A 26,405-nucleotide genomic window follows, 5' to 3' on the forward strand; every position below is an offset into this window, starting at 1 on the left:
TAAAATCCAAGTACACGTGTTTACCTACAAATGATAATAATCTTAACGTATACTCTCCAGTCATATAGAAAAATTAGCTATATAATATGTTGTTTACAAACACAAAAAAAGACATTAGTCAAGTAGGCCCAAACTCCTACTCTCAATTATTGACAACGATTAGTCACCAAATACAAATTAAATATACATAACACTTTGTTGATCATATTTCAAAAGAAAATATATATCAAATATAAGCAGCAGAGCGGTGTCATCACATTCGATCTTAGTACCCCCGGCAGAGAAAGACTGGCAACCCTCGAGCATTTTTTCCTTGTCAATGCAAATGGGTCATCCTGCTTAGTTTTTATTGTATTTTGAGAGACCAATCGAACAGAGCATCAGTCTTCTTTTGAGGCACACCTTGAACGTAATAAATTTCTGTAATAAAGATAGAGTATTATTATTATCACCTGCTATCATTGATTAGTGTTGTCCTTTTAAAAAAAAGTCAAAGATGCCATTTACACAAAATTATTAAGGCACACACCCATAACCATGTCCACTCAGTCGCTGTTAGTTACCATGTTTTACCTAAAGCATTTTTTTTAATCTCAAAGAGGTAGAATGGGATTTCAAAAATAATAAATCATGTCAATATCCAACCTCAGGCTGTCGATTAATTAGCATTATTAAAGACTTATTTTGTTGTGATGATTTTACGTTCGAGCTTCACGAGGCAATTTTTCTCAGTTGGTTAGGGTGTAAACTTGGTCTTTGCCTTTGTATCAAACAAAGTCCGAGGTCTTCATTGGGATATAAAACTTAAAATGCACTTAAATGTTTTGTAGTAGAAGCAAGCAAACTCTTTTAAATATAAAAATATCTATGTATGAATTGCCAAATCAAAGGGTTTGTTTCATTGTATTAATGGTTAACTGGCAAAGACCAAATTGTTCAACTTTTCAAATATGGTGCTCATGGTCACGAAACAAAAACAGGAGCATATAGTGCTAAAAGTCGTGGGAAACAAAAATGCACGATATGACCTCGTTTTAATGTAGGTGGGGCTGTCTTTTGTCCTGGTATACATTGTATTTAGCATTGTCTATTCTTAAGGAGGTCGCAATTGTCTAAACTTAGAGAAGTCTGTGACTATAACCTTAAACGCACAAATAGAAGTTTCATACAGCTTGCACGGTTTTTGCATTATTGTGTCTACATAGTTATTCCCTTTGTCACAATTGTTGTGTCGAAAAATGAAATGAGAACCTGTCAAAATCGATTCAGACATTTAATTACATAGCGTTGTGATATTAAGAGGGAGTAAATACAACTTTAAAGCAGCAGACTATTGACCACTCGTAATATTTTTGCTAAATAATAAACAATTAGATTTTCGTTTTTAAAAAAGTTCACAAACATTTTTAACTCTTCTTCCTCTATTGTATATATGCGAAAATTGTATTACTGACTAGCTTCCACTTTTTCAGCGGTGCAAGGTACTATTCCGGCCGGATATACAACTTCCAGGTAACCAAATAGAACCACCACCGCCCTATTCTGAGGTATCGGTGCATCTTAATGCTGATAGCATTGCACGACTATAATAACAGAGGCCCGTCGTCTACAGGGATACATTGTAACAGTAATTTAAATACTGAAACTGGAAACCAAAATCGAAAGAAGTGCGTGTGTGTGTGTATATATATATATATATATATATATATATATATATATATATATATATATATATATATATATATGACTCATCGACAGTTCTCTGCAATGGTTACAAATTAGAAAATGATCCAAGACGTATACGACTGCATGTATTCGAAAGGTGTTTTCTCAGTGATAAAGACCATGCATCTAGGGATAGGTTTGTGTACATTTAGTTCCATTATTACTTTTTACGTGTTGTCTTCCATGTTTTCGTGGGCCCCAACCATTTTATTTTCTGGGGTGGGTTTTTTAAAACAGTATTTACACTTTACTGAAGAAAAATGGAGGAAAACCTCATGTTCTAGGACTGTCCAAATGATAAGTCCACGTTTATATAATGAATGCAAATTTCTTAAATAAGAGAAGAAAAATATTCCTGGTCAAACAAAAATCTGAGCTACCTACCCACCGACCCTACAACCTCTCCAGAAATAAAAATGGTTGATGTCTTCCTAAAAAGATGTTCCATTGTATGCCATTTTGACGTATGTCATCCATCTGATAGTCTTACGGGCTACCGGAATAGTGAGTATTAGTATGTATATAAGACCTTCATTTTACTTCGTGGATATATACCAATATTAGACTCAGGAGAATAAATGTTAGTTTAAACCGAAATGCAGTATATCATATGTATAAAAATGCACGTAGTATGTTGTTTTTTAAATTAATCCTAGTAATCATAGACCAGATGAGGTAATGGGATGTTCTGTTATCCGTCGTTCGTCCATCGCTACCTCTCCTAAACTATTATGATGATTGCCTTGAACCTTTACACACATACACACATTCATCTCATATTCTAGCTGGTACAAGTGAAAATGGTGTTGCTCGGACATAGAATATGGCTGCCACAGCGGCCATCGGAAAAAAAAATCGTGTTACTGCTAGTCCTCCTGAATGGAAAGTTGTATTAATATGGAGGTTTCACAAAAAAAAAATCATACCTACTTGGTCCTAAATGAATATGGTACCGATCGGACATCAAATATGACCGCCATGGTGGCCATCTTGAAAATCTTGTTACCGATAGACCTCCTACAAGGATGGTCATTTCAATATGTGGTTTTCCGAAAAGCATTTCGTATGATGGCTCGTCGGTCTCTGGTGAAAATGGTACTGATTGTACGTCAAATATGGCCGCCATGTCAGCTGTCTTAAACTTTTATAAATCAAAATTCTACTTGAGCAGAAGGTCATGTTTTGACCAGAAGACTATGATTTTCAGCAGGTCTTAAATGAAAATGGTACCAGTCTGATGTCCAAAATGGCCGTCATAGTAACCATCTTGAAAATCCCGTTATTGCTAATTTGCTACTCTTCCTGAATGGAAAGTCATATCTTGTAAATATTATCTCTACTCCAGTCCAAATGGATATCTATATCAATCATATGGTTTTCAACGATATACCTCTTATAATACCTGGTTGATCCTTAAACAAAATGGTGCCGTCATTGTAACAGGATTGTAACCGAATGCATTTTTGGAATGAGTGATAACACAACACAATGTACGTGTATGACAGTTTATGAACTGAAAAATAAATATTCAGGTCAATACATACGCAAGTAGACTCAAAAAACCCACCCACTACATAACATATAAGACTACCATACCATTCATGTTATGGAAAGAAAGATTCATATAATATATGAATATATTTCATAAATCCATTATATATATATATATATATATATATATATATATATATATATATATATATATATATATATATATATATATATACGGTTACAAAACTGACTTGTATATTATTGAACACTTTCCCCTATGATTGTTGTTGTTGGGTTGAACGCCATTTTTCAACACAGGATAGGCTATACATGGCGGCCAATATTAATGGTGGAGGAAGAACCCGGGAAAACCCCGGAAAGAACCAGCGACCCACGAGAAGCTACTGGCAAGCTTTCTCACATATCCACATTGGCCGAGCCCGCCCCCTATGACTGTAGTAAGCCGTAAGTGTATTTACACTCCTTGACAAGATCCAAGCGATCACTGTCACTTAAGACAATATGTCTCCTATAAACACAGAAACAAAATGTGCACGACCAGGGGTAAAGTATCCGTGCATATCGTGCTGTATGGGCAACCTGCCGCGAGCGATCTATGACGCGATGCATGTATTGCCCAGTCTCCCCCACCCCAACCCAAAAATATGAACCACCCTTGGTAACTCTGTATGCGTCTAAGTTGTTGTAAGGCATTACCAAATTATTTTCTTGCCTTTTTCCGTGACAGTCATACATATAGTATGGTTGCTTCGACTGTCTTAAAATCTTGTTTTCATTACTCCCCCTGAATGAATGATGGTTATGTCCTAAATGAAAATTTTACCAGTTGTACACCCAATTTAACTGTCATGACGAATGTCTTCAAAAAATGTTGTTGTCACTACTCCATCTGAATGGATTATAATTTTGACATATGGCTTTCACCAAACGACTTCTAGTGATGTCCAATGTATCCTAAATCAAAACTGGTGTCAAGCTGACATCCACTATTATGAACCGCAGCAGCGAATTTGAAAATATTGTTATTTCTGCAGAATATCAGAGATAGTTTCAACACACGACAGTTAAAAGGAAGATATTATCTTATATCGAATTCCTGTTGTTTTTTAAAATTCGCCCAGTAGAGTGCCAGTCCTTCGACGGACTTTTAAGTTTTTGTTTTGTTTTGTAGCAGCAAAATAAATGTAGTCAAAATGGTAAAGTCTGCGATGAAAATAGTTGAAAGGACACGCAGCATCCTCCCTCGTCCACCTACTTCGTTCCTTAGATATGTGGAAGGAAGTGGTTCGACAGCCTTTGACTATCGTAGATGGCTTAAATTATGAAACACAGCCCAGACAAGTCTACGTCAGTGACTGAAGCACATCTAAAATAAATTTAATGAAATAAATGCTGTTTGAATGTTTTAATTAAAATCGTCGAAAGAAAATATTGATAAAGCACGAAAATATGAAGTACTGTCAGTCGGGAAGTCTTTGTAGTTGTGGTAGTTTAATCTTCGTTAGTATCGAAGTCATCGGTCTATCGCGATTTAAAAACGATCCCGAAAATTTAGTTGTTAAGCATGACTTGTGAATCATCACTTGAACGTGCATTCAAAATGTGTGATAAAGTTCTACAAGACTCACATAAAAGTCAGCGCAAAATGCAAAGGATACAAAACTGAAATAAATGGCGTAGAGGTCATAATGCTGACTTAACTTCATAATTGCAGATATGATGTTAGAAATTTGCAACTTACAAAACTAATTTTGTGTGTGTGTGTGTGTGTGTATATATATATATATATATATATATATATATATATATATATATATATATATATATATATATAATTTCCAACTTGTTTATTTTGTGTATTTTACATTGTATTTTTATTAGATATGTTACTCAAATAAAGAATCACTACGCCAACAATCTTCTTTTCTGTATTTTATAGAGAGAACACTTGCACCTAGCGAAGAAAAATGTACATGACTTTCGTGTTAAAGTTATACAACGCTACTTTTGTTGTTTTGGACATCAATACGTTCGTTTTCAAAAACTGCAAGAATTTTTCAAAGTTGTTGAGTCCGAATTCATTGTATTCCAGTTTGATAACATCACGTACTCTGTTAGTCTCGTCCAAGAGGTGCTTACTATACGCGCATTTGCTTCTCATTATGCTGTAACAAGCATTAAGCAGACTAGTCAAGCAGGAATTAGCTTAGTCAAGCAAATACCAGATAACTCAGAGATTTTTCAATTCTCTTCTTCTTAGAATGTAAAACTTTTGTATACAAGGATCAAGACAACAAGTTAAGTTTAGACTGAGCTGGTCCAAAACCGGACCTTTGCCATTTAAGCTATTTAAAAAATAAAAATAAATGATAAATTCATCTCTTCCCCCCCCCTCCCCCGTTTAGCCCCATTAGCATCGCTACTGTAACAACTGGAGATGATAAAATGCTAGAAATGTGATACTGAAAAATTACCAAACAAAATGGAGCGAAGGAATACCAGATAATACCAAGATCACATAGACTGTTTGCTTCCGAAGGCTTCGGAAGTAATTTAAATGGGAGAGACTGAAATCTATTTTTACGTGCTGGAAGGATTTCATGGTTAAATATTTAAGTATTTATGGTAGGACCATTACATACATCCATACATACATACATACATACATACATACATACATACATACATACATACATACATACACACATGCATACATACATACATACATACATACATACATACATACATACATGCATACATACATACATACATTCAAAGTATGATTCAAGGAATGATATTAAAACTAGCCAGAAATACAATTGCGATGTCAACCATCAGAAACAAACAGTCAAATGCAGAGAACACATATGTCGTGCTGTACAATCTTGTATACACTGTTCGTATCATAGTAGCAAGTCTTCGTTCTTTTCTACATCAGCCATATTTTTTCAAATTTGCAAACACACGCAGATAACAGAACTAACACTGAAATGATTTGCATCAATACTTGACATTCAAATTGATGAGGACAACACATTTAATATAGTTCGTGTTTATCTGCCATAAAAACGAGATAGAATTTTCTGATAACTGTGTATTAATGAATCTTTAAATAGGGTGGGCTACATGTTACATGCCTGATTTTACGAATGTGTCACAGTATTTTAGAAAGACAGTGCTGTTTTTATTGGCCTGTAAAAGATTTGTGTGTGTGTACGAATAAACTGAAATTCAGGCTTTTACATGTATAGCTTTTAACTATTTTCAAAAATGAAAACGTATTTATATATACTGCTCGGTATGTCTTACATAGGGAACTTTAGAAACTGAGTTGGTGCGACCTAATAATAAAAAAACTGTATCTTACAGAATCTTATTATGGAATCCAAGAAACCTTTGACTCCTGAAAGTCGGAGCATGGTCTGAGATCAGAAAATAGTTTTCTTCATTTTTATTATTACAAGCTATGGAGATTACATGATAATCTCATGTTTCGTGCTGCATCCAAGAAAGAGTTCTCTATGCAGATGGAAAAATTGGTATATGGCTATATGTAATTAGCTTGACAATGACTAGAGTTAATGGATACCTTTAAATATTGTGATACCGACTTAAAATTTACTTGTTTTTGCTTTATGGAGGTAGAGCTGTTTATGAGCCATGAATTCAGGGACGGCTGTTTATACAGAACATCTGCTTAGAGTGGATATCTGTTGCTAACGGGCATCCATTTAGAGTGAATTCTTGATCGTTACAGACACAATTAAAGTATGAACGGCAAAATGATTGATATAAATCTCAGTTACTTCAATCACTGTATTCATATATTTCGCTAGACTTATTAGCATAATTTTTATTTTTATTCTTGTCTCTCCGACATGTTTATTTCTTCTTTCCATCCAACACACATTTAAACAGTAATAAAAATATTGACATATTGTCGATAAGTCAATGCTTAATTTACTGATTCTAAGGCAAGTGAGACAAAAATGAATTCTTTAATATCTGTGCAAACGAAAAGAGCGGTTTAGTGTCCTTTTTCAGCGCAGGACTGACCATATATGGCACCCAATATACATCATACTGTGAATTACTAAAAGACTTCTTTTAATGTTTAGTTGTAAAATAAATAGAATTTGTGCCAATCTGATACTGAATATTGCCACGATGGCATCCCTCTTTTAAAATCTTGTAATCATTGCTTCTTGAAATCGGAAAGTCATACCAATATGTGGTTTCCATTAGAAGCCATTTATGATGCCTTCTTAGTCCTAAATCAAAATGATATCTTATATGTCAAGCAAATGCAGCTAATTTTGAAAATCTTGTTATCGCTAAAGAACATCAAAGATGGTGTCAACACTCCGCAGTTAAAAGAAAAAAATAGTCTTGTCTTGAATTCCTGTAAATGGTTTTCAGTAAGTACAGTAACAGTCTCTTTGATGGACACTTCTTTAAGTTTTACTTTGCGTTAGGAGCCGTTAAATAATTTCGACCGTCATTGCTACGAATATGTGCATATGGATACGAAGCTCTGTCCAGGTTGTTTAAGTACTAAATGACCATATCTTGTTCTCATGGTCTTCCATTCAAGACGGTAAGTGTTCTTTCTTTGTTTCCAACAAATCCTGCCAAATGCAGATGCTCTCCTAAAAATATTGTCGTGTTTAATTCTTCATCACCAGATCGATTATGAGCACATGACTTGAATAGATAGATGCTGCCTGTCAGTGATAAACAACTTTTCTACAACATTTATTTCAATGTCAGGTCAATGTTACGTGGACACCTGGATACCAAAATCGTAAATCAATAATAGATCTCAATATTATTTTTGTTGGTTTCAAGCGCTCGCCTTTACCGATCGCTGTCATCTCACCTCTGTCCGCAAATCACTTCCCTTAGGTCGATGATTCTTACCGGAGTTTTCCTGGGTTCTTCTTCCACCAGCTATAATGGCCGCCATGTATAGTCTATAGTGTGCTAAAAGAAAATGGCGATAAACTCAAAACAACAGCTGCACGTCTGAAAATGCATTCGTGGTACCTGTTATCTCGTTGGTATAGTCAGTAATTCTCTTTAGTTTTCTATAGCTGTACACATGACTCTGAATCTATGCTTAAAAAAATCATGCGCAATCAATATCGTTTTCTGTTCTCATCAATATATTTTTGTTGTTCTTAAAACCTGAAACTGTATCTGAACCATTAGTTGATATTTTTGTTCTCTGGGAGCTTCATTCTAACAAAACAGAAGTTTAGTTGCCTTTGTATAATGTGTAATTATTACTCGGAGTCATTCGAACTTTTACGTTGTATTCTAAATATTCGACAGCAATACTTTTTTTGTTGTCACCATTTGCAGTCATGTCCTCTTCGATTTTATTTGGTGTGCCTACTGAAAATGTAATAACCATCGGAAACTAATACATTCTTTCATCGATTCATTCTTCTTGTTGATGTTGTGCAATGACATGGACAGTTCTCCAATCCTGTTATAAATTAGATTGACTAAGATTTGTTTTTTGGCAGTGAGTCTAATGTAATATTGTTGTCAAGCTTATTTGCGACGTTTATTTATTAAAATTTTCTTTCATCAGCTAATAGTTCATTTGCTAGGAGGTAGATGTGACCTGGCTTAAAATGTATTTTTGATGAGGAACCATTGCCAAACTTATGTATGCAACCGTTAAAATAGAGCTTGATGTTTCATGACAAATTATGCTGACAATATTTAAGTTTAGCTAAATTTTGTGTTATTAATTAGTCCAAAAATTGACGAGTGTATACTGTATTGCGCCTGTTAGCGCGCATTCCGTTTACCTGATTTGAAATTTCTGGTTACGTGTAAAAGTCCACATGCTATCACGTAGTCGAAGATGAACTGCTTAAATGAAAATAAAATGATCATCTCAGCATCAGTGTCCATGTTTGATTGTGAACCTACTGACATGTTAAACAGCTTTTTCAAAAGCAAACTGTATGCAGCCGTAAAATCTGATTAGATTTAAGTGTTGGTGAACAGAATTAATAAACTGTGTTATGCTTCATTTGACATCGTGTTATTTATTACCATCAAAGTTTACCTCCTGAAGCTCTGACTTTAAAATTGGATCGGTTTTGCTCAGATGTACCGAGAACGCAATGGCAGATCTATCCTTGGTATATGCTATATGCTTTCTGTACTTGGTACGGGTTTAGCTGCAAGATACTGAAAGGGTTGGATTTTGTTTTTGTACTAAAGATTGACTGACGTTACCACTCTCCGGTAAGCACGGTTCAAAAGGGGCAAGTATAAATAACTTTTACAACAGTTAAGTTGAAGGCTCTGTAAAGAATAAATCCAAAGTTTTGACCAAATTACCAACAAGCCTACAAGAGCCACATCATCACCTATCAAATAATAGATTGTTTTGATTTTTTAAAAATTTCTTTAAGGTTGGATGCTTTTGTGTTGTACGAGTTCAGCATCTTGTGACTTAGTAGACTCGTTATTTTATAATCGTTCTGACATAGCTTTTTTTAATTCCCAAGAATGTTTTGAAGTTATTATATTCTTTGCTCAAGTCTACCTAAAGCTACTGTCCTTTGTAAAATTACCTTCTAGCTTCTTTGCTAACCTTGTTCTTTTTTTTTCTTTTTTTTTGCGGGGGGTGTGTCTTTGCTTGCTTCTACATGTATTTATTTTGCAAAGTAAGCTGGAAAGTTAATTAATAAACACCAAATCAAGATGTTACAATATTTAATTACTAAATGATTTTCGTTGTTACTTACCAGTGGTGGAAATAATTTAAAATGAAATTGGGTAAATAAAAGAATGACTTTCAAGACATACCATACGTGTGGACACGTTAAAGTCAAATTTACTGAGCATTACAGAATTAGCGATTACTACAAAACATGCCCTTGTACACACAGTACGGTATATACAGAAAATGACATGGAAAGAAGAAAATAGATTACAACAAAGAGTAAAAAGAAAATGAAGAAATGATACTATAGAGCACTGTGGAGAGGTCAACAGAAAATGTACTGAAAGTGGAGAGCATAATAACATGCATTTTAGATAAAGGAACCACAAATATAACAAAAGTAGGATTTCACAATTGGCTAGAAGCGGAATTTTTAATGCATTGAGATCAAACATAAAATCAAATACAGGTTGAAAAGACTTTCTGTCACATGTGGCTAAACATTACATAATGTAAAAGGTGTTAACGAAGATGACCTAGACATACTGGTAAATAACATTATTCCATTTCTGATCCTGATCAACAAAGAAAATGTTTCCACTTAACAAATACTAAATGCAGGATACCAAATGAAAACAGAACCAAGCATGATAAAACGCCTTCAATTACAGATATAAAAGTTGTTAAATAATCACTAACTTCGTCATTGAGGAGACAGTGAACAGCACTGTCTAATTGAGTTTCCCTGCACGATTAACAACTACTACTGCAACAAATGTTGTAAAAAGCACAAATAAATTAACAGTAACTCGTACCCATTCAATTTCCCAGTCATTCTTTTTCAACATTGCATTGTTGATGCTGATATACTGCATGGTTCTCTCTCTCCGTCAATACCCTCCATATAAGCATGAAATGAATAATCTGGTTTGATGTAGTGCAGTCAACCTTCCGTTCATTTTTTAAATTGTCTAAATTGTTGATTAGAAGAATTTTCATTTGTGCCAGACTTTAAGTTACAATATCTGACTGATTTAGAAGATTGGTAGCTCTAGCATTTACAGAGATTTCATTGACTTGTTCCTCATATATTTCTTCAAACTGTCAGTCAAGCTTGTGCTATATCTGTTATGTTCCACTTGCTATTAACATATTCAGTTCCCGTTTGTATTCTTCAATTTCCTGAAAAATGTCACTTATTATGTCATTGATAAATCCCAATTCTTTTTCAGTTGATTTATCCTATTCTTTGGTTTTGAAATAACATAAGAAATGTATGATGGTGATGAAGAGTTTGAATGCAAACAAACTGGAAACCTTGCACGTGAAATGACTATGGTAGATGAACAAGTCTAGACAGAAATTCATGACGTAAAATCTGCTTTTGGTTTCTTAAGAGAAAAGTGCTACGTTCAAGATATTAAACACAACCAAATTAAACATAAGGAACTATTCTGAAAGTATGGCTATCTTGTGGATGCGAACTTTTAAAGTCAATATGAAAGACATATAAAAGGAGATAGCAGTGGTGAAATAAATATAAAATTCAGACAAAATCAGTAGTTGTTCCAAAAAAACACTACAATGTCCTTCATGAAAAACTTCAACAAATTCCATCAAGTTATATAATTGTTTAAAAATCTTCAAGACAATTTATACAAGTGAAAGTAAGAAAATGTTATCAGTTGTGCTCTGAAACTTGTAAATTTCAGCCTACATAATTTACAACATACAAAAGATAAAATATCTGACAACATAACAAATGACATTATTTTAACACTTTATTGACAAAATGAATCAATGCATGACCTGTATAATGCATCATTAATGCATAATAATAATAATAATAATAATATTAATAATAATAATAATAAAAAATTAAACCATAACAATCAATATTTTTTACATCAAATAAATATTATTTACAGATGAAAAAGAAGAAAGCATGCTTGTTTCTCTCAGCCAGTAGTTTTGAGAGAGAGAGAGAGAGAGAGAGAGAGAGAGAGAGATTGTTGGGATAACCCTATGTCAAGAACCAATCTAAATCTCAACTGAGTTCCTCTTAGAGCTATCTGTCTGAGGTGTCTGTTGAATTTTGTATGTAGTACATTGAGCTGTTTAGGGCAAGTAGATACATAGGACAGAGGTGCCTGTTGATTTTTTTAGGTAGTACATGGACCGGTTTAGGGTAAGTAGATACATAGTACAGATGTGCCTGTTGATTTTTTAAGTAGCACATGGAGGAGTTTAGGCAAGCGGATACATATAACAGAGGTGCATGTTGGTTTTTTAGGCAGTACATGGAGCTGTTTATGGCAAGTAGACACATAGGACAGAGGTACATGTTGATACTTTCTGACTCTTTTAAGGAGCTGTTTAGAGCAAGTAGAAACAAATAAAACAAGGATTCTTCAAAAGCCAATTGCTCTTGGCCATTGTGTGATTTTTCTTTTCTTTCTGGAGAACTGAGAGAGCAAGAAATATACATGGGTACTAAACATAACTAATCTTAGCACAAAGGATCCAGGATTAAATGAAACCTTAGCACAAAGGCTCCAGGATTAATATAAATCTTAGCACAGAAGGTTCCAGGATGAATAGAAATCTTAGCACAAAGGATCCAGGATTAATATAAATCTTAGCACAGAAGGCTCCAGGATTAATATAAATTTTAGCACAGAAGGCTCCAGGATTAATATAAATCTTAGCGCAAAAGGCTCCAGGATTAATATAAATCTTAGCGCAAAAGGCTCCAGGATTAATAGAAATCTTAGCACAAAGGATCCAGGATTAATATAAATCTTAGCATGAAAGCTCCAGGATGAATAGAAATCTTAGCACAGAAGGCTCCAGGATTAATAGAAATCTTAGCACAAAAGACTCAAGGATTAATATAAATCTTAGCACAAAGGCTCAAGGATTAATATAAATCTTAGCACAAAAGACTCAAGGATTAATATACATCTTAGCACAAAGGCTCCAGGATTAAAAGTACTGCCTAAGCTAAAAGACTTGGCTTTCATAATGAAGTGAAATATGACAATAAACTTATGATTGATCTACATTTTCCAAATATTTTAGCTTTAATATACAGTAATCATACATAAATTAAACTTTCTAAATATTTACAGCCACAGTAGTGAATTAGAAACAAAATATAAAATTTGTCACAATGCATACTTCCATACATTGCCTTTAAATGTCATAAGCAGTATTCTTAACAGGAGATCAAGCTGATATCACAGTTTTTAGTAGATACGGTATCCTCTATTTATAGCACTGTTTATGATAGTCATGTACCACATGTACTTGCTTATAAGTCACGTCAAACTGTAAACAACAAAGATGGTGATCTGCCATAGCACATACAGATCTGGATCTATGTTGTTTGTTCTTCTGGTGCATTATCCAATGGCATATCTGGGTCTATGCTGTTTATAGTTGGACTCAAAAGTGGGCATATATGGTAAGTGACCAACGGGAATACTATTTGGCCATTTCCTTTGGGCCCAAAAATAACCTTGGGCAGTGCACATCCACCATAAACAGAACTATTTATATGAAATATAACTCTTTCATATCTGCTTGTACAGTTACTCATTTTAGATGTTCCAACAGAGAAGTAACTTGAGCTACAAGTAAAGTGAACTTCAAGTGCACAGGACACAAACAAAACTGGTATTTAATGGTATAAAAACCACATTATAATTCACTCATAACAGTCAATAACAAAAATCAAGTGAAATAAATTAAACAGCAAAAATGCAATCAGGGCTTGTCATCTTACACAAAGGGGCCTGGTAACTTTTGAGATAGTACATTAAAACAGAAAAATGGAAAGTAGACTTTTAGTTAGCACAATTGATTCTTTAAAAGTTACTCTCCCTTGGTGTGTGTTTGTGTAAAACATTTTTCTCAGCACTGTAACATTTAAATAAATGATATCTATAACCATACTGGCAGTATACTTAGGGTCTGTAAGGTATGAGTGTCTGGCACAATAAAAGCCAAAAATTACATGGATTCTCAAGTTTAGTAGTTGTATGCAAACATTCGTATCACTCCTGTTAGATGAAATTTTCAGGATAAATAATTGACTTAACTATACTTTTAGTGTCACATTTTCTGTCAGGGTTTCAATATGTGGTTTTGTTTTTCAAATGGATGTAAAATTCAACATCTAATGAAACTGTCTAATGCTGCAAAGTGTCAAATATCAAGAACATTAAACATCCTGCATTTTGCTTAGGTTAGCTTTCCTTAGATACATTGGCAAGGGATACAGGTCAGCAAGACATCTCATCATGAAATATTACTGAAGAAAACATGAATACAGTCATCACTGAATTTATAAGAATTTAATAAAAAAATGAAAGAATGAAAAATAACATCATTTCCCTTAAGGGGCTCTTGTGTGACTGTATCTGACAATCAGGGGCTACAACTCTGCTAAACAATGATACAGAACAATCACAACAACAGCCAGGAGCTACAACTCTGCTAAACAATGATATAGAAAAATCACAACTAAACTCAGTCAAGATCTCATCAATATGACGGTGCATACCAATTTGGTTTCAATAATAATTAAGGTACTAACTCTGCTGAAATTTAAATGGATGAGTCTAACAATAAGAGGTTATAACACTGCTAAACGATGATGCAGAAAGCTGACAATCAAACTCTGCCTAAGAATCATAAATATCAAGCTCCATAACAAATCTGGATGGAATCCAAACATTTATGGAACTTCTTATTAGGAAATATGTGGATAAGTGTGGTAATCAGAGACAACATCTATGCTAAAAAATGACACAGAATGTTGAGCTATTAAACATGGCCAATGCTGCATCAATGTTTAGCTGCATCCCAAATCTGACTGAAATCCAAAACACATATAAGGGAGTTATTGGGCAGAAAGAAAATGCATGTTTTTTGACAATCAGGGGTCATAACTCTGCTAAATAAAAACACAGAACATTAACACTTAACTTTGAAAATGTCTCATCACAATCATGCTGCATACCAAATTTAATTCAAATAATGAAAAAAATTAAGGGTGGGGGGGTTTCCATCACTCACACAATGAAACTCAGCAGAGGACTAATCTAGCTGCATACCAAATTTGGTTGAAATCCAATAACTGAATTACTGTGCAGAAATGAAACTGTCATGAATGTTCAGAAGGACAGATGGAAAGCAGGAAACAGTAAATGTGAGATTTACTGTAACTGACCTTCATACACAAATGCTTGCTAAACAGAGGTGACCACCTCAAGTGCTTTGATTATAAATCTTCATTTCAGCTAGGGAAATAAGCACTCTAATCTTGGTGGAAATAACTGGTCTCTATACTTTTTAACTTAACAAATATTTGAAAAGGTAGATACAAACTGTATCTGATCAAAAGGCATCTGTTGCTGTATAATAAATAAATATTGCATAAAATCAAGAAAACGTAATGAAAAGCTATAAACTCACTTAACAAAATCATCCTACTGCAAGCAGGAAAAATATCAAACTAATAGCATAATTCAATAGCTCAATAAAACATATCCCCATATTTTTAATAACATGTTCCAGCCCTCCATCCCATCCCAACCCCATATACACTCAAACAAATTCCCAGATGATGACTCAACAGTTGGAACACAGAATCTGTCAGATGCATCTTCCCACTATGACTGTATATATGGAATCTGGTCATAAAATATCTAAAAAATTTCACTGTAATAGTAACTTTGACTTCCAACCACCCCCAGGAACTACAAGGGGAATGCATAAAACCTACACCTTTCCATCCTATAGATGGCTATCACATATGTATCAAGTATGTGAACTGTAGGAGATACGTATTAAGAACAAATGGACAGTGGGTGTCACAATACTAAAGTGGGGGGGGGAATAATAAAGGTCTTCAAATTTGAATAAATATTCAGTTGGAGCATTGTCACCATTATAAACAAAGGTACTGTATGTACTTGCATATAAGGCAAGTCCAACAACAATGGTCCTATTCTCTCATCACATAAAGTGCCAGCAGATCAAGGTCTATGTTGCTGTTTTACTGACAGATGGAATACACCCAGATCTGCTAATGCATTATACAGTGATAGATCTGGGTCAGTGCTGTTTGCAGTTGGATCAGACTTTTATATGAGTAGATACGATAATCATGTTTGAATATAACTTCACAACTGTCAAGACAAAACAATTTCAAACTCCTTATCAGATAAAACAAGCACAGAATGGCAAATCTTTATCTGAAAGGTATCAAACTGCCTCAAGTGTTCTTCATAATTGCTCCTGGTTTCACACTTCACCAACAAAGCAGATGATGGTATACACTGCCATCCCCAAGTGATCCCACATAAATTAACCAAAAATAACCAACCACCTATCAAAGTTTTTTTAATTGGTTGTTCATAGTAACAACAGCCAATCAGAAAAGGCTGTTGGCATACATTGCCACTAATTAAGAACTTATTCTGATCATAGGAAAAACAACCACAGCACCCCACCCCCACCAAAGTGAGATGACTGGGATGAAAGAAGTTTCAAAAGCAAGTAATTGGATCAGTTCTCATGGCCGAGATATGACAAAACATTAAATCTATTATTATTTTTACCCGTATCAAAAGTACAAGTGTCCCAGTGTTTTAAACTTTTGAATGTCAGTCCATGTCAACCTTATTGGATGCAATGAACATATACATTCCTCAAACATAAATGACAGCACTCTGTTACTATATTTAACAATGTATCAGTCTTGGCAGAAGAATATCTGCTATTGCTGAATCCAGCCCTCCCGGAAATAGGAAAAACGTCTTTCTGTCAATATATTATATGGACAAGGGAAACGACTCATACAGGTTAAAAGTGAGGGCATACAAGTGGAAATCATTTGCTGCCAATGACTGGTGTCACATCCATGACATCACACCATTCTCAACACCCATTAACCAACCACAAACTTTTTGCTCTTTCTCTCTGAAGATGAGAAGTTAACACCTATCACAAATCAAGGGATAATGTTCCATGATCTCAGATACATTTAGACTTCATGGAAGATATGAATTTGGCCACCACAAGCTATTCTCCGACACAATGTCTAGTTATGACATATCCAAACAACTCTCATTCACAGTAATCCCAATGGAATTTATCCATGGCCAAACTCATCTAAGTTTGAGCCAGTGTCACTCTCCTCCTCCAACACTGAAGTAGATACTGTACACGACTTGCAATTTGTGATAATGCTAACTTAGCATGCAGAGTCAGCGAACTACATATGATATCCATTAATCCAAACAATATGCAGTTCTGTTCTAATGGTTCAGTCATTCTAATGTTCTTTCCTTCCTAAGAACAGGCCACTATCACTACTCAATGAGCAAAAGCAAATTCATTCCTTGATCAATTTGCCAAGAGAACCTGCAGGACCCTGTACATACCATCAAATACTACCCTAGACAGACAATATCTGCGTCAACCATAAATTCCTAATTCTGAAGGCGTGAATGCAAAACCAATTATTAAACTGGTGTATTGTGAACTCACACAGGATCTGGTACACTAATGAAGATTTCTGCTCACAAAAACGAGCTACTTTCATCAGCCTGTACTTAAATATAATGTTTTTATTCAGAACATAGGAGAGTCAGCTGACTGCCATGCTGTCATCCTTCTCTAGCTTCCATTTGCATGAGATGGTCTTGCTAAGAAGATAAATGAACTTCACTGGGTTAGTGGTAGCTGCCAGACAGTGACCACTGGCCCTTCATGAAAGCGCAACCTTAAACCCACACATGAATTTACCACTGGATTCACATGGGAAACTTTTGATGGTGAGACAATAATCAAGTGTGGAATCGTGATGGGATCTCCCTCACACGTGTATAAATAAATTGTCTCTCAATGTATAAAACTAACAGTAGAAGATCTTCTGTTAAGCAACTTTTTTTTTGTAAATTGCGTTTCTCAAATAATACTTGATTACATCATAAAAAATCCCTCCCACAATTCCCAGCACTGCAAGCATCCTTAAGGTTTTGCTTAAGTAAAAATTGGTACATCTGGGTATGACAGTGGCTACCTGGCAAGTAGAAAAGTGAGTTAACCTATTGTTATTGTTGTAGTAGGGCTTAATGCCATTTTAACACCGACCCACGAGTTAACCTGTAAGAGATGCTACTTTTGGCCTATATAATATATAGAAAGATGTTTTTTGCCTTTCTTGACGGGCTGGATTCTAAGGTAGCAGAGAAAGTTATCCTAATGTGATATGGTCAGGTAATTTATTTCAAAGAAATGTTTTGACATTGTTAGAGAATGGTATAAAGTATCGCATGTGTTTTTCTTATACATCAACTGATGAAAACCAAAGAAGGGGTCAAAATAGTTGTTCGTTAAACTCCAGCTAAAAAAAAAAAGAGGCCTTTTTTATATTTACAAAAATATCAGTACAAATGCCTTTTCTATTTCAATTGTACTAATTCTAAATTTAGTAGCATTTGCGTGAAGTTCAGCATTTGGTTCATAGATGAGATCTCAACTGCCAGATATCCAAGCTGAAAGAGAATGCAATTACACGTTTTCTTCTGGATGTATTTCAGTAATGTTTAAGTTTCACTTCAAACTGTAAAGCATACATGACAATGGATTTTAATGTTAATTTTGGAGCAGTTACAGCCCCCCCCCCCCATGCTGCTGCTGAAAATCAAATGTTCAACAGTAAATGAAAAAAACTTCTGGACATTTGAAACATACATAAAAAACAGGCATATGTAGATACATAAATGTATCACTCACCCTTCCACTAATCCATCCAATGATACCATACATAAGTGTAACATACCTTGACAAAATAATTACTAACAAAATCCATATTATGTGATGTCAAATCTGGTTCTGTGCAGTTTGCAGTTGAGCTTTACTTACAAGTGAGTATATCTGGATATCTTACTTATCAGATTATATGGCGTATTACAAATTGATGATTTATCAGAAGAAGGCAAGATAGTAAGACTGAAAATATAGTTTTTAAAAAAAACAAGGCACTAAAACATAAAGAAACATGCAAATCATTTAATTAAAAACAGAATAATCATTAAAAATGAATTCTGTATATTAAACTTCTTTAACACACATATAAGCATTTATTTTTGTTACAAAAATATGTAACGGCCAATGTGCAAATTATCTATATTATACAGTATTTTACCCAAAATGCTTTACAGCCTTCATAAAGTCTTTCCAATAGATCATTTGCCTCGAATGTCACTTTCACATAACAGTGACAGTTTAGTACAATTCAACTACAGCAACACATGTGGCTTCAATGCCCTGGATTACTTGAATTTGTGCTCCAGACCTAACAATGTTTGTAATTTTAGTACACAACATGATAAATTCTAAAAGTCCAATTGGCTAACTAAAGGAATTTAAATTAGAACAGAAAGCATTTCACCTTTACTAATACTAATGATGGTCATTACACCAGCTGCAGTGGTCACTATTGCTACATTTGGATGTAATATAGTGGTGTTATATTAGGTCACGTGAAATATTAGATCTATTATTGCCTTCCACCTTGGGAATTGTTGCCCTATAGTTGGTTCAGGAACTATAGCCAACAGAGAGGCTGTGGCGCATGCTCCTTTTATTTAGGTACTATAACCGCCAAACAAAACTACTGAAGAACAGTTTCATCGGGAGAAGACTGTTCCCCTATAATGTTGTTGGGTAGTAGTAAAGTGCATGTTCATTTGGTTCAAGCACTAAACATACACCAGAAGACAACACTACAGAATTGTTCCATCAGCATAAGGAAATAATTAAAGGCATTAAAACTCACTTAACTTTAACTACGGATCTCATCAACTGAGATGATGGGTTTTGGAGCTATCCAGGTTTGACAATAAAACCAATTATTACATAAACAGTGGGGGGGCCCCGAGTGGCCGAGTGGTCTAAAGCGCTCACCGTTCCGGATCACTGCCATCTCACCTCTGTCTGCGTGGGTTCGAGTCCAAGGCTCGGCTAGCATGGGTACGTGGGAAAGCCTGCCAGTAGCTTCTCGTGGGTCGGTGGTTCTTCCCTGGGTTTGCCAGGTTTCTTCCTCCACCAGTTATACTGGCCGCCATGTATAGCCTATCTTGTGCTGAAAAATGGCGTTAAACCCTAGAACAACAACAACAACAACATAAACAGTGACTAATAATCATAAAATTAAAAAAATGTTTTGTATGCAATGTACACATAAGAATATTGTTCTCTTTCTCTCTTAAAAAGTTTATAGTTGCATAATCCCTGAACCATAACATTTGACTAGAACTGTGACTGCAACATTCCAGAGTATGAAGAAGTTCCATTTTTGTACAATTGTACTAATCATGGAGAACAATATAAATACAAGCTTGTTAATTGTGTTCAGCCACATTTCATCCCACAAAGGAAATGAGAGTGTGGATGGCATTTTCATGTTGCCCTTCATGTATATTTTGTACCTGAACTATTTCTTGATACCGCTCCTGTGGCCTAGTGGTTCGAGTGTCTGCCTCGCATGTGGGAGGTTGTGGGTTTGATCCCTGGCAGAGTCATAACAAACACTTACAAAAATGGTACTAACAGCTGCCTCACTAGGTGCTCAGCATTAAGAGGCTAGTGTTAGGACTGGTCGGTCTGGTGTCAGGATAATGTGACTGGGTGGGACATCATGCTACATGTCTGCAGCATAATGCCCCAGTGCTAGACATCACTATAAACTGCCACACTGCAGACATTGTAGCGATATGACTGAAAAATTGTTAAAGCTACGTAAAAAATCCAAATCACACACACACACACACATTTCTTAATGTTCAACATCATCAGAAACTTTATTTTGTTTTCTTTTATGCAAAAAACCTCATGACTGAACAAAGACTGCCCATGTATAATAAAAAATGCAAAATCTTCAAACTTACTGATGTCTACAGAATTTCATGAAGATCCATTTCTTTATACCATGCCAGCATGAAGGAAAACATGAATAAAGTTATAATAAATTTTAATTATTTCATCTGTGATAATTTTCATTAATGAAAATTAATTGGAAAAAGGGCTCTCTTGTACAGGTGATTAGAATAAAAAACAATACATTTCAGCTGCACACTATATATGAAGATGTAATTGATTATTTTCTCTGTAATGATTAAAATCTATATAATTTTGGTGATTTTAATAAAAAAGTTCATATACTGTCTATACTCACCTATAAGTCAAGTCCAACTGCAACAACACAGATCTTGATCTGCCATAACGCAATGTGTCTACAGATCAGGGTCTATCATGTTTGTTCTACTGATGACTCATAACAACTGCACAGACCCAAACCTGCCAGTGCATTATGTGATGGCAAATCTGGGTCTGTGCCGTTTGCATCTGTACTCATCTTACAATGTCTTATAAGCAAGTATATATAGTAAGAAAAATGATATAAGAAAAAACTTCTTTTTGTAAACAAAAAAAACACTAGGGAATCAAATTTGATTTTTTTTAAACAGCACTTTATGCTATGGTATTTAATCACCCACTGGTACCAGTGGAAATATACCATGAAAATAATAAAAGAAAACTAAACAGTGAAAGATTCAAATACCCAGTGCAGACATTTTTCACTGAAGATTGGCAAAACAATCAAATCTTTTTTACTTTATGACAACAAGTTTTATAATATTCCTTAAAGATCACATGGCTCATAGAACCCCAGAAAGTTGACTTTTAAATATTCATCAAGTTTTTTCAAAGACATCTTCTCTGCTATTTATAACAACATTTGCACACATGTGCCTTGCTTCCATACTGACCAATAAATATGCCTGAAACAAGAACAACTATCCAAAATAACAAGTTAACTACAGTTTTACAAATGCTAAACTTAGAAAAATTAATAAAAATGACAAAGTATTTATGCTTTGATGATGTGGTAGAAGACAAACAAACTACCTTATTTATTTTTGAACACCAGGAAGAAGTTTTACAAACATAATTTGGTTTTGTAATTACCTACCAAAAAAACATAAAAAACAATGAACATGTCAGGTCTATAAGTTTTGAGACATGAACTTTATATAAAAAACACTGGTTCTGCATCTCAAAACAGTACCTTAAATATGATTTCATCAACTTTGATTAATGTCCTTAACAGAAATGTTCTCGTGGGTCAGTGGTTCTTCCCTGGGTTTTCCAGGGTTCTTCCTCCACCCAGTTATACTGGCCGCCATGTATAGCCTATCTTGTGCTGAAAAATGGCGTTAAATCCTACAACAACAACAACAACAACTTAACAGAAATGCATTCATAAATTAAAACCAATGATATTTACAGGGATAACATTTTTAATTTGAAGAACATGCTAGAGAAACTACACAAAATAATGAAGTCCTGATAACAAGTATGGATGAACATTGCAAGAATGTGATAACTGGTGTCCATAACTGCCAAAAGCATTATATACCAAACTATGGTATAGCAATAATGTTGGAAATTTGATGAATTATGCATATATGGATATGGGGTGAGGTGTAAAGGTGAATCTAGAAAATGTCAGTCAAGTATAATAATTTTACTACCTGCCATTTTATGTAAAATTTGTTATCAAAAGAGAATTTATGTAACATTTGGTATTAAGAGAGTCCCATGCACAATAGCCATTTAAGAATATTAATTATAATCAATATGGTACAGATTCCTGAAACTTAAATGAATTATTTTTATCAGGCTTGCTGATGTTTTGGAGTAAAGTCAGGGAATAAGAAACATACAAGACAAAATAATCTTAAGCCACAACACTACTGTGTTACAGCCAAACTCATGCTATAAAAAAACATGTTATAGCAGGGTTCCCAGCCATTAATATTTTTGTATTCACTCAGTGAGACTGGAATATTTTACAGGAATGTTCAAATTTACTTTTAATTCATTTTTTTTATTTACAAAAATTATTTTCTTACTTTGAGGAAAAGTACTCAGATATATAAAACATCAATACTGGAAATTTACATTTTACATTTTATAAGACTAGACTTTGCACTCATGAAAGTCTTTGTGAACAAAGCATGATTTACAGGAAAACTAGAATCATGTTTACAGTAGATGTATAAAATATGATGGTGATAAAAAGCCAGAATGTGACTGAAAGCGTGCATATATCGAAGGGTGGAAGTACGAGGGCAACTCTATATTAATGGTTCCCAAAGTGGGTAGTACCACCACCCCCGGGTGCAGCAGGATTACTGAGGGGGATACTAATGCTGAATGCTTTTTACGGAGCAAGGCAAGGGACGCTGACGATAACCAAGGGGGCAGTCACCTGAAAAAGTTTGGGAACCACTTCTCTATACCCTTTCCATACACAAGGTGGGACATCATCCCAAAACCATTTAAAACTTGCAAGTAATTGCATCAAATCTAAAGTATAAGGATCATGCTTTCTTGTAGACACTATACCTTGGACAACTTAAACTGTAAGTCAAATGCTTGTCCTACCTGGATTTTTCTACTCTTAAAATTTACTTTTAATGTTCATTGGGTTCTTTGCTGTAGTCAAAGATAAACCAATACGGCATGCTGCGCTATCACAGATTAAAGTATATCCCTGGACAGATACTGCTTGACCACAAAATGTTGGTAAGATAAAAGGTCAAATGAAGGAGTCTTACCTTGTATAAAAATGACATAAATATCACTCATTCCGATGTCATATTTATCACTCATTTCTGTTTGTTTTTTAATGGCATGAGATAACATTAACTAGGAAGTATTCATTTATTTATGACTAATTCTTTATATCTGCTCATACTAGTCAGACAAAATTAAAAGATGGAAGCTACATTTTATAAATTAAAGGCATGATCTTTAGAACATATTTGTTGGCTAAAAACCAATTTAGTCATTGAAACTTGAGTTGATTACATAGATAACCTATACAAGGTTTCAAAATTAAAATTAAAATTTTATACATTTTGTTGCATTGAATGCTAGCAATTAGGAAATGAATGATAAATTGGTGTTGAGTGATTCTATATGAGTTCCAAAGGTATGTAACCTCCACGCATACCTAAATGCATGTATTAGGTTCCACAGTTCATTTCAATGATGATGTGATCATTCTGTGGTCAGATAGTCAATTTACTTGCCAAAACAGAGACATATTTTTCAAGAATACACATATAATGAAATGCATTTAAACTTGGTTCATTAGATGACTAGAAAGTAACTGAGTTCATGATGAAAAGACGGTTCTCCTCCCTCTTGATCCAGGCCAAGAGCTTGTTGATTGCATTGATGGCCAACGTTTTGGTCACCAGTGGTCCAAATACTGCATACAGTTCAAATCCTTGAGTTACCTGTACATAGAGAAAAAAAAAGCAAAGGAAATTCAATTTGGAATTGCTGTTTAATGGTTTAATAAGGAGATGTAAACTTTCTGCTGTGAGCAGCATATTTGGAATGAGCCTCCTGCAAACCAGTGCCCTGCATGATGATAAACAACCCCAACTGAACACAGCCTCTGTGTATTTCCATCCTAACTCCTATTCTTAGTGGCCTCTGCACCAAACACGTCTATTGCAAAAAAAGCTGAAGAAATATTTTCTTTTGACATTTAACTTGGGATTTCATAGCAATACTAGGTTTCTCAAATGTGGTGGAAATTGAAGTCTAAAAAAGGAGGAGTGGCTACTGAGACTTTTCTCCCTTTTCTAAAGTAATCATTGTTCCTGTACAAATTCATATAAACTTTTACTTGACAGCAAGAAAGGCAAATGATACAAATTTAATGCAAGCAGATTAAATAACACTAATTTTTACAAAAACAAAAACATAATTAATATTTTATATTGACATGGAGCCTATGTAGCAATCCTGGATTATATCCCTTTGTCACAGTCATGTTGCAAAATGCTTTGAAATTCATCTGACTTAAGAAATGCATTAATTTTCCATCTAGGAACCAAAATACTACTTTTGAATACTTTAGAGAGAAATATTTATTCTTATGTAAAAAATGTGATCAATTTATCATTTCAACATGGCTCCCAAATTTAAATAAATTCTGTGACATCTTCAAAATGGTCACTATGAGACAGCAACGTTCTGTGGGACATTTCAAGGAAACATGCTGCCGACGCTGAATTATTATAATGAAAATAAACGTTGATTTGTCAATAACCTGATCATACTACATGTATACATCTAAGGACAAATAAGTTACCAAACCAGCCTATATAGGGTGGTATATTAAATGCTGTATTTAAAGTAACTCAAGTCATAAATTGGCTGAAAACAATTACTGGAAAAAAATTAACATAATTTTTCAGCAGAAGCATGCATGTTATTAATTTCTATTGTAAGTAGGCCTGAACCTAAAATCATTTTTATTTTTTATTGCTATCATCACACAGGTACTGCTGGATGTAAAGAGGGAGATATCTCACTGGGATGGATTTTTATTGTGGGCATTTACAATGGAATTTTTGTCAAACACAAACATGCAGCATATCAATTTGATCATTTTAAAATTTTTCTCTTGGAGAGGTCATTCTTACCATATAAGCATACTTTGCCAATCTTATCATAAAAGTAGAGTAAGCCAAATGGCATTACTGTCCATGGGGAATTGAATCATTTGTGCCCTAATACATCAGGGTATATGTTGTTTGTAGTTGCACCCAACTTGTATGTGAGTATAAAGTGTATTTAGCTTAAGGATGAAGTACAATTTCTATCCTAGAAAGTATTAGAAACTACTAAAAGATTAATACGAGAAATATTTACCCACATGTCATGACAGATATCAGATTTCATAATTTCATATTCCTTTTAAAACACAGGTCAAAAAAATTCCTATCACAGATGATTCTAAAATGCCATAGAAAACAAATTTGAAATGTAAGAATACAGCGTACTTCAAAATTATTGTAAACTTTCTTTCTTAGTCACTGATTAACATCGTTGACTTCTCTTGTATATGGTAAACATAATGTTATATTAAATGTATGAAAATGGTTTACAAAAATTGCAGTCTTTTACTAAGTTAGTTGCAGATTTGAAGATAAGAATGGTTTGATGATTGACTGCACAGCAACACTGGCAGATCATTTAGTACTGATGCATTTGGAATTAAGTGCCTTGCCCAATGACACTGCTGTAGTCAACCCTGGTTGATTCAGAGGTAGGATTCAAACATGCAACCTTTTGGTTACAAGTCCAGCATGATAACAAATGAGTCAAACAATTACTCACTCACTCTGGATAAGAACAGAACAAATTGGGTACAATACATACTTGCTTATAAGTCAAGACAAACTGCAAACAACAAAGATCCTGATCTGCTATAGCATAATGCACCTGCAGACCAGTATCTATACTGTTTGTTCTACTGATTACTCCTAACTGCGCAGACCCAGATCTGCTGGCACATTATGCAACAGAA

At 34.4% G+C, this 26,405-nt stretch overlaps 2 protein-coding genes across 3 annotated transcripts in view; one reads left to right on the forward strand and one right to left on the reverse strand.

The window, feature by feature from the left end:
• LOC149789280 (sodium- and chloride-dependent GABA transporter 1-like) overlaps positions 1-26,405 on the forward strand; it is a 95,769-nt gene that overhangs the window by 63,119 nt on the left and 6,245 nt on the right. Inside the window, exon 13 of one of the 2 annotated variants that reach the window (XM_089975468.1) lies at positions 1,473-9,291. The exons of the other annotated variant lie outside the window; for it this stretch is intronic. Coding sequence (XP_089831594.1) covers positions 1,473-1,589 — 117 coding nt within the window. The 3' untranslated portion in view covers positions 1,590-9,291. Of the gene's footprint in view, positions 1-1,472; positions 9,292-26,405 lie in introns of those variants that run through there. 2 annotated transcript variants of the gene reach the window in all.
• The window catches only part of LOC149789281 (protein SAND-like), a 38,254-nt gene continuing 21,810 nt past the window's right edge, over positions 9,962-26,405 (reverse strand). The window contains exon 7 of the mRNA XM_089975470.1: positions 9,962-24,318. Coding sequence (XP_089831596.1) covers positions 24,178-24,318 — 141 coding nt within the window. The 3' untranslated portion in view covers positions 9,962-24,177. The remainder of the gene's footprint in view (positions 24,319-26,405) is intronic.

This window comes from Sinohyriopsis cumingii, chromosome 11, assembly GCF_028554795.1.
Source record: "Sinohyriopsis cumingii isolate HCF-2022 chromosome 11, ASM2855479v2, whole genome shotgun sequence".
Classification (NCBI taxonomy): Eukaryota; Metazoa; Mollusca; class Bivalvia; order Unionida; family Unionidae; genus Sinohyriopsis; species Sinohyriopsis cumingii.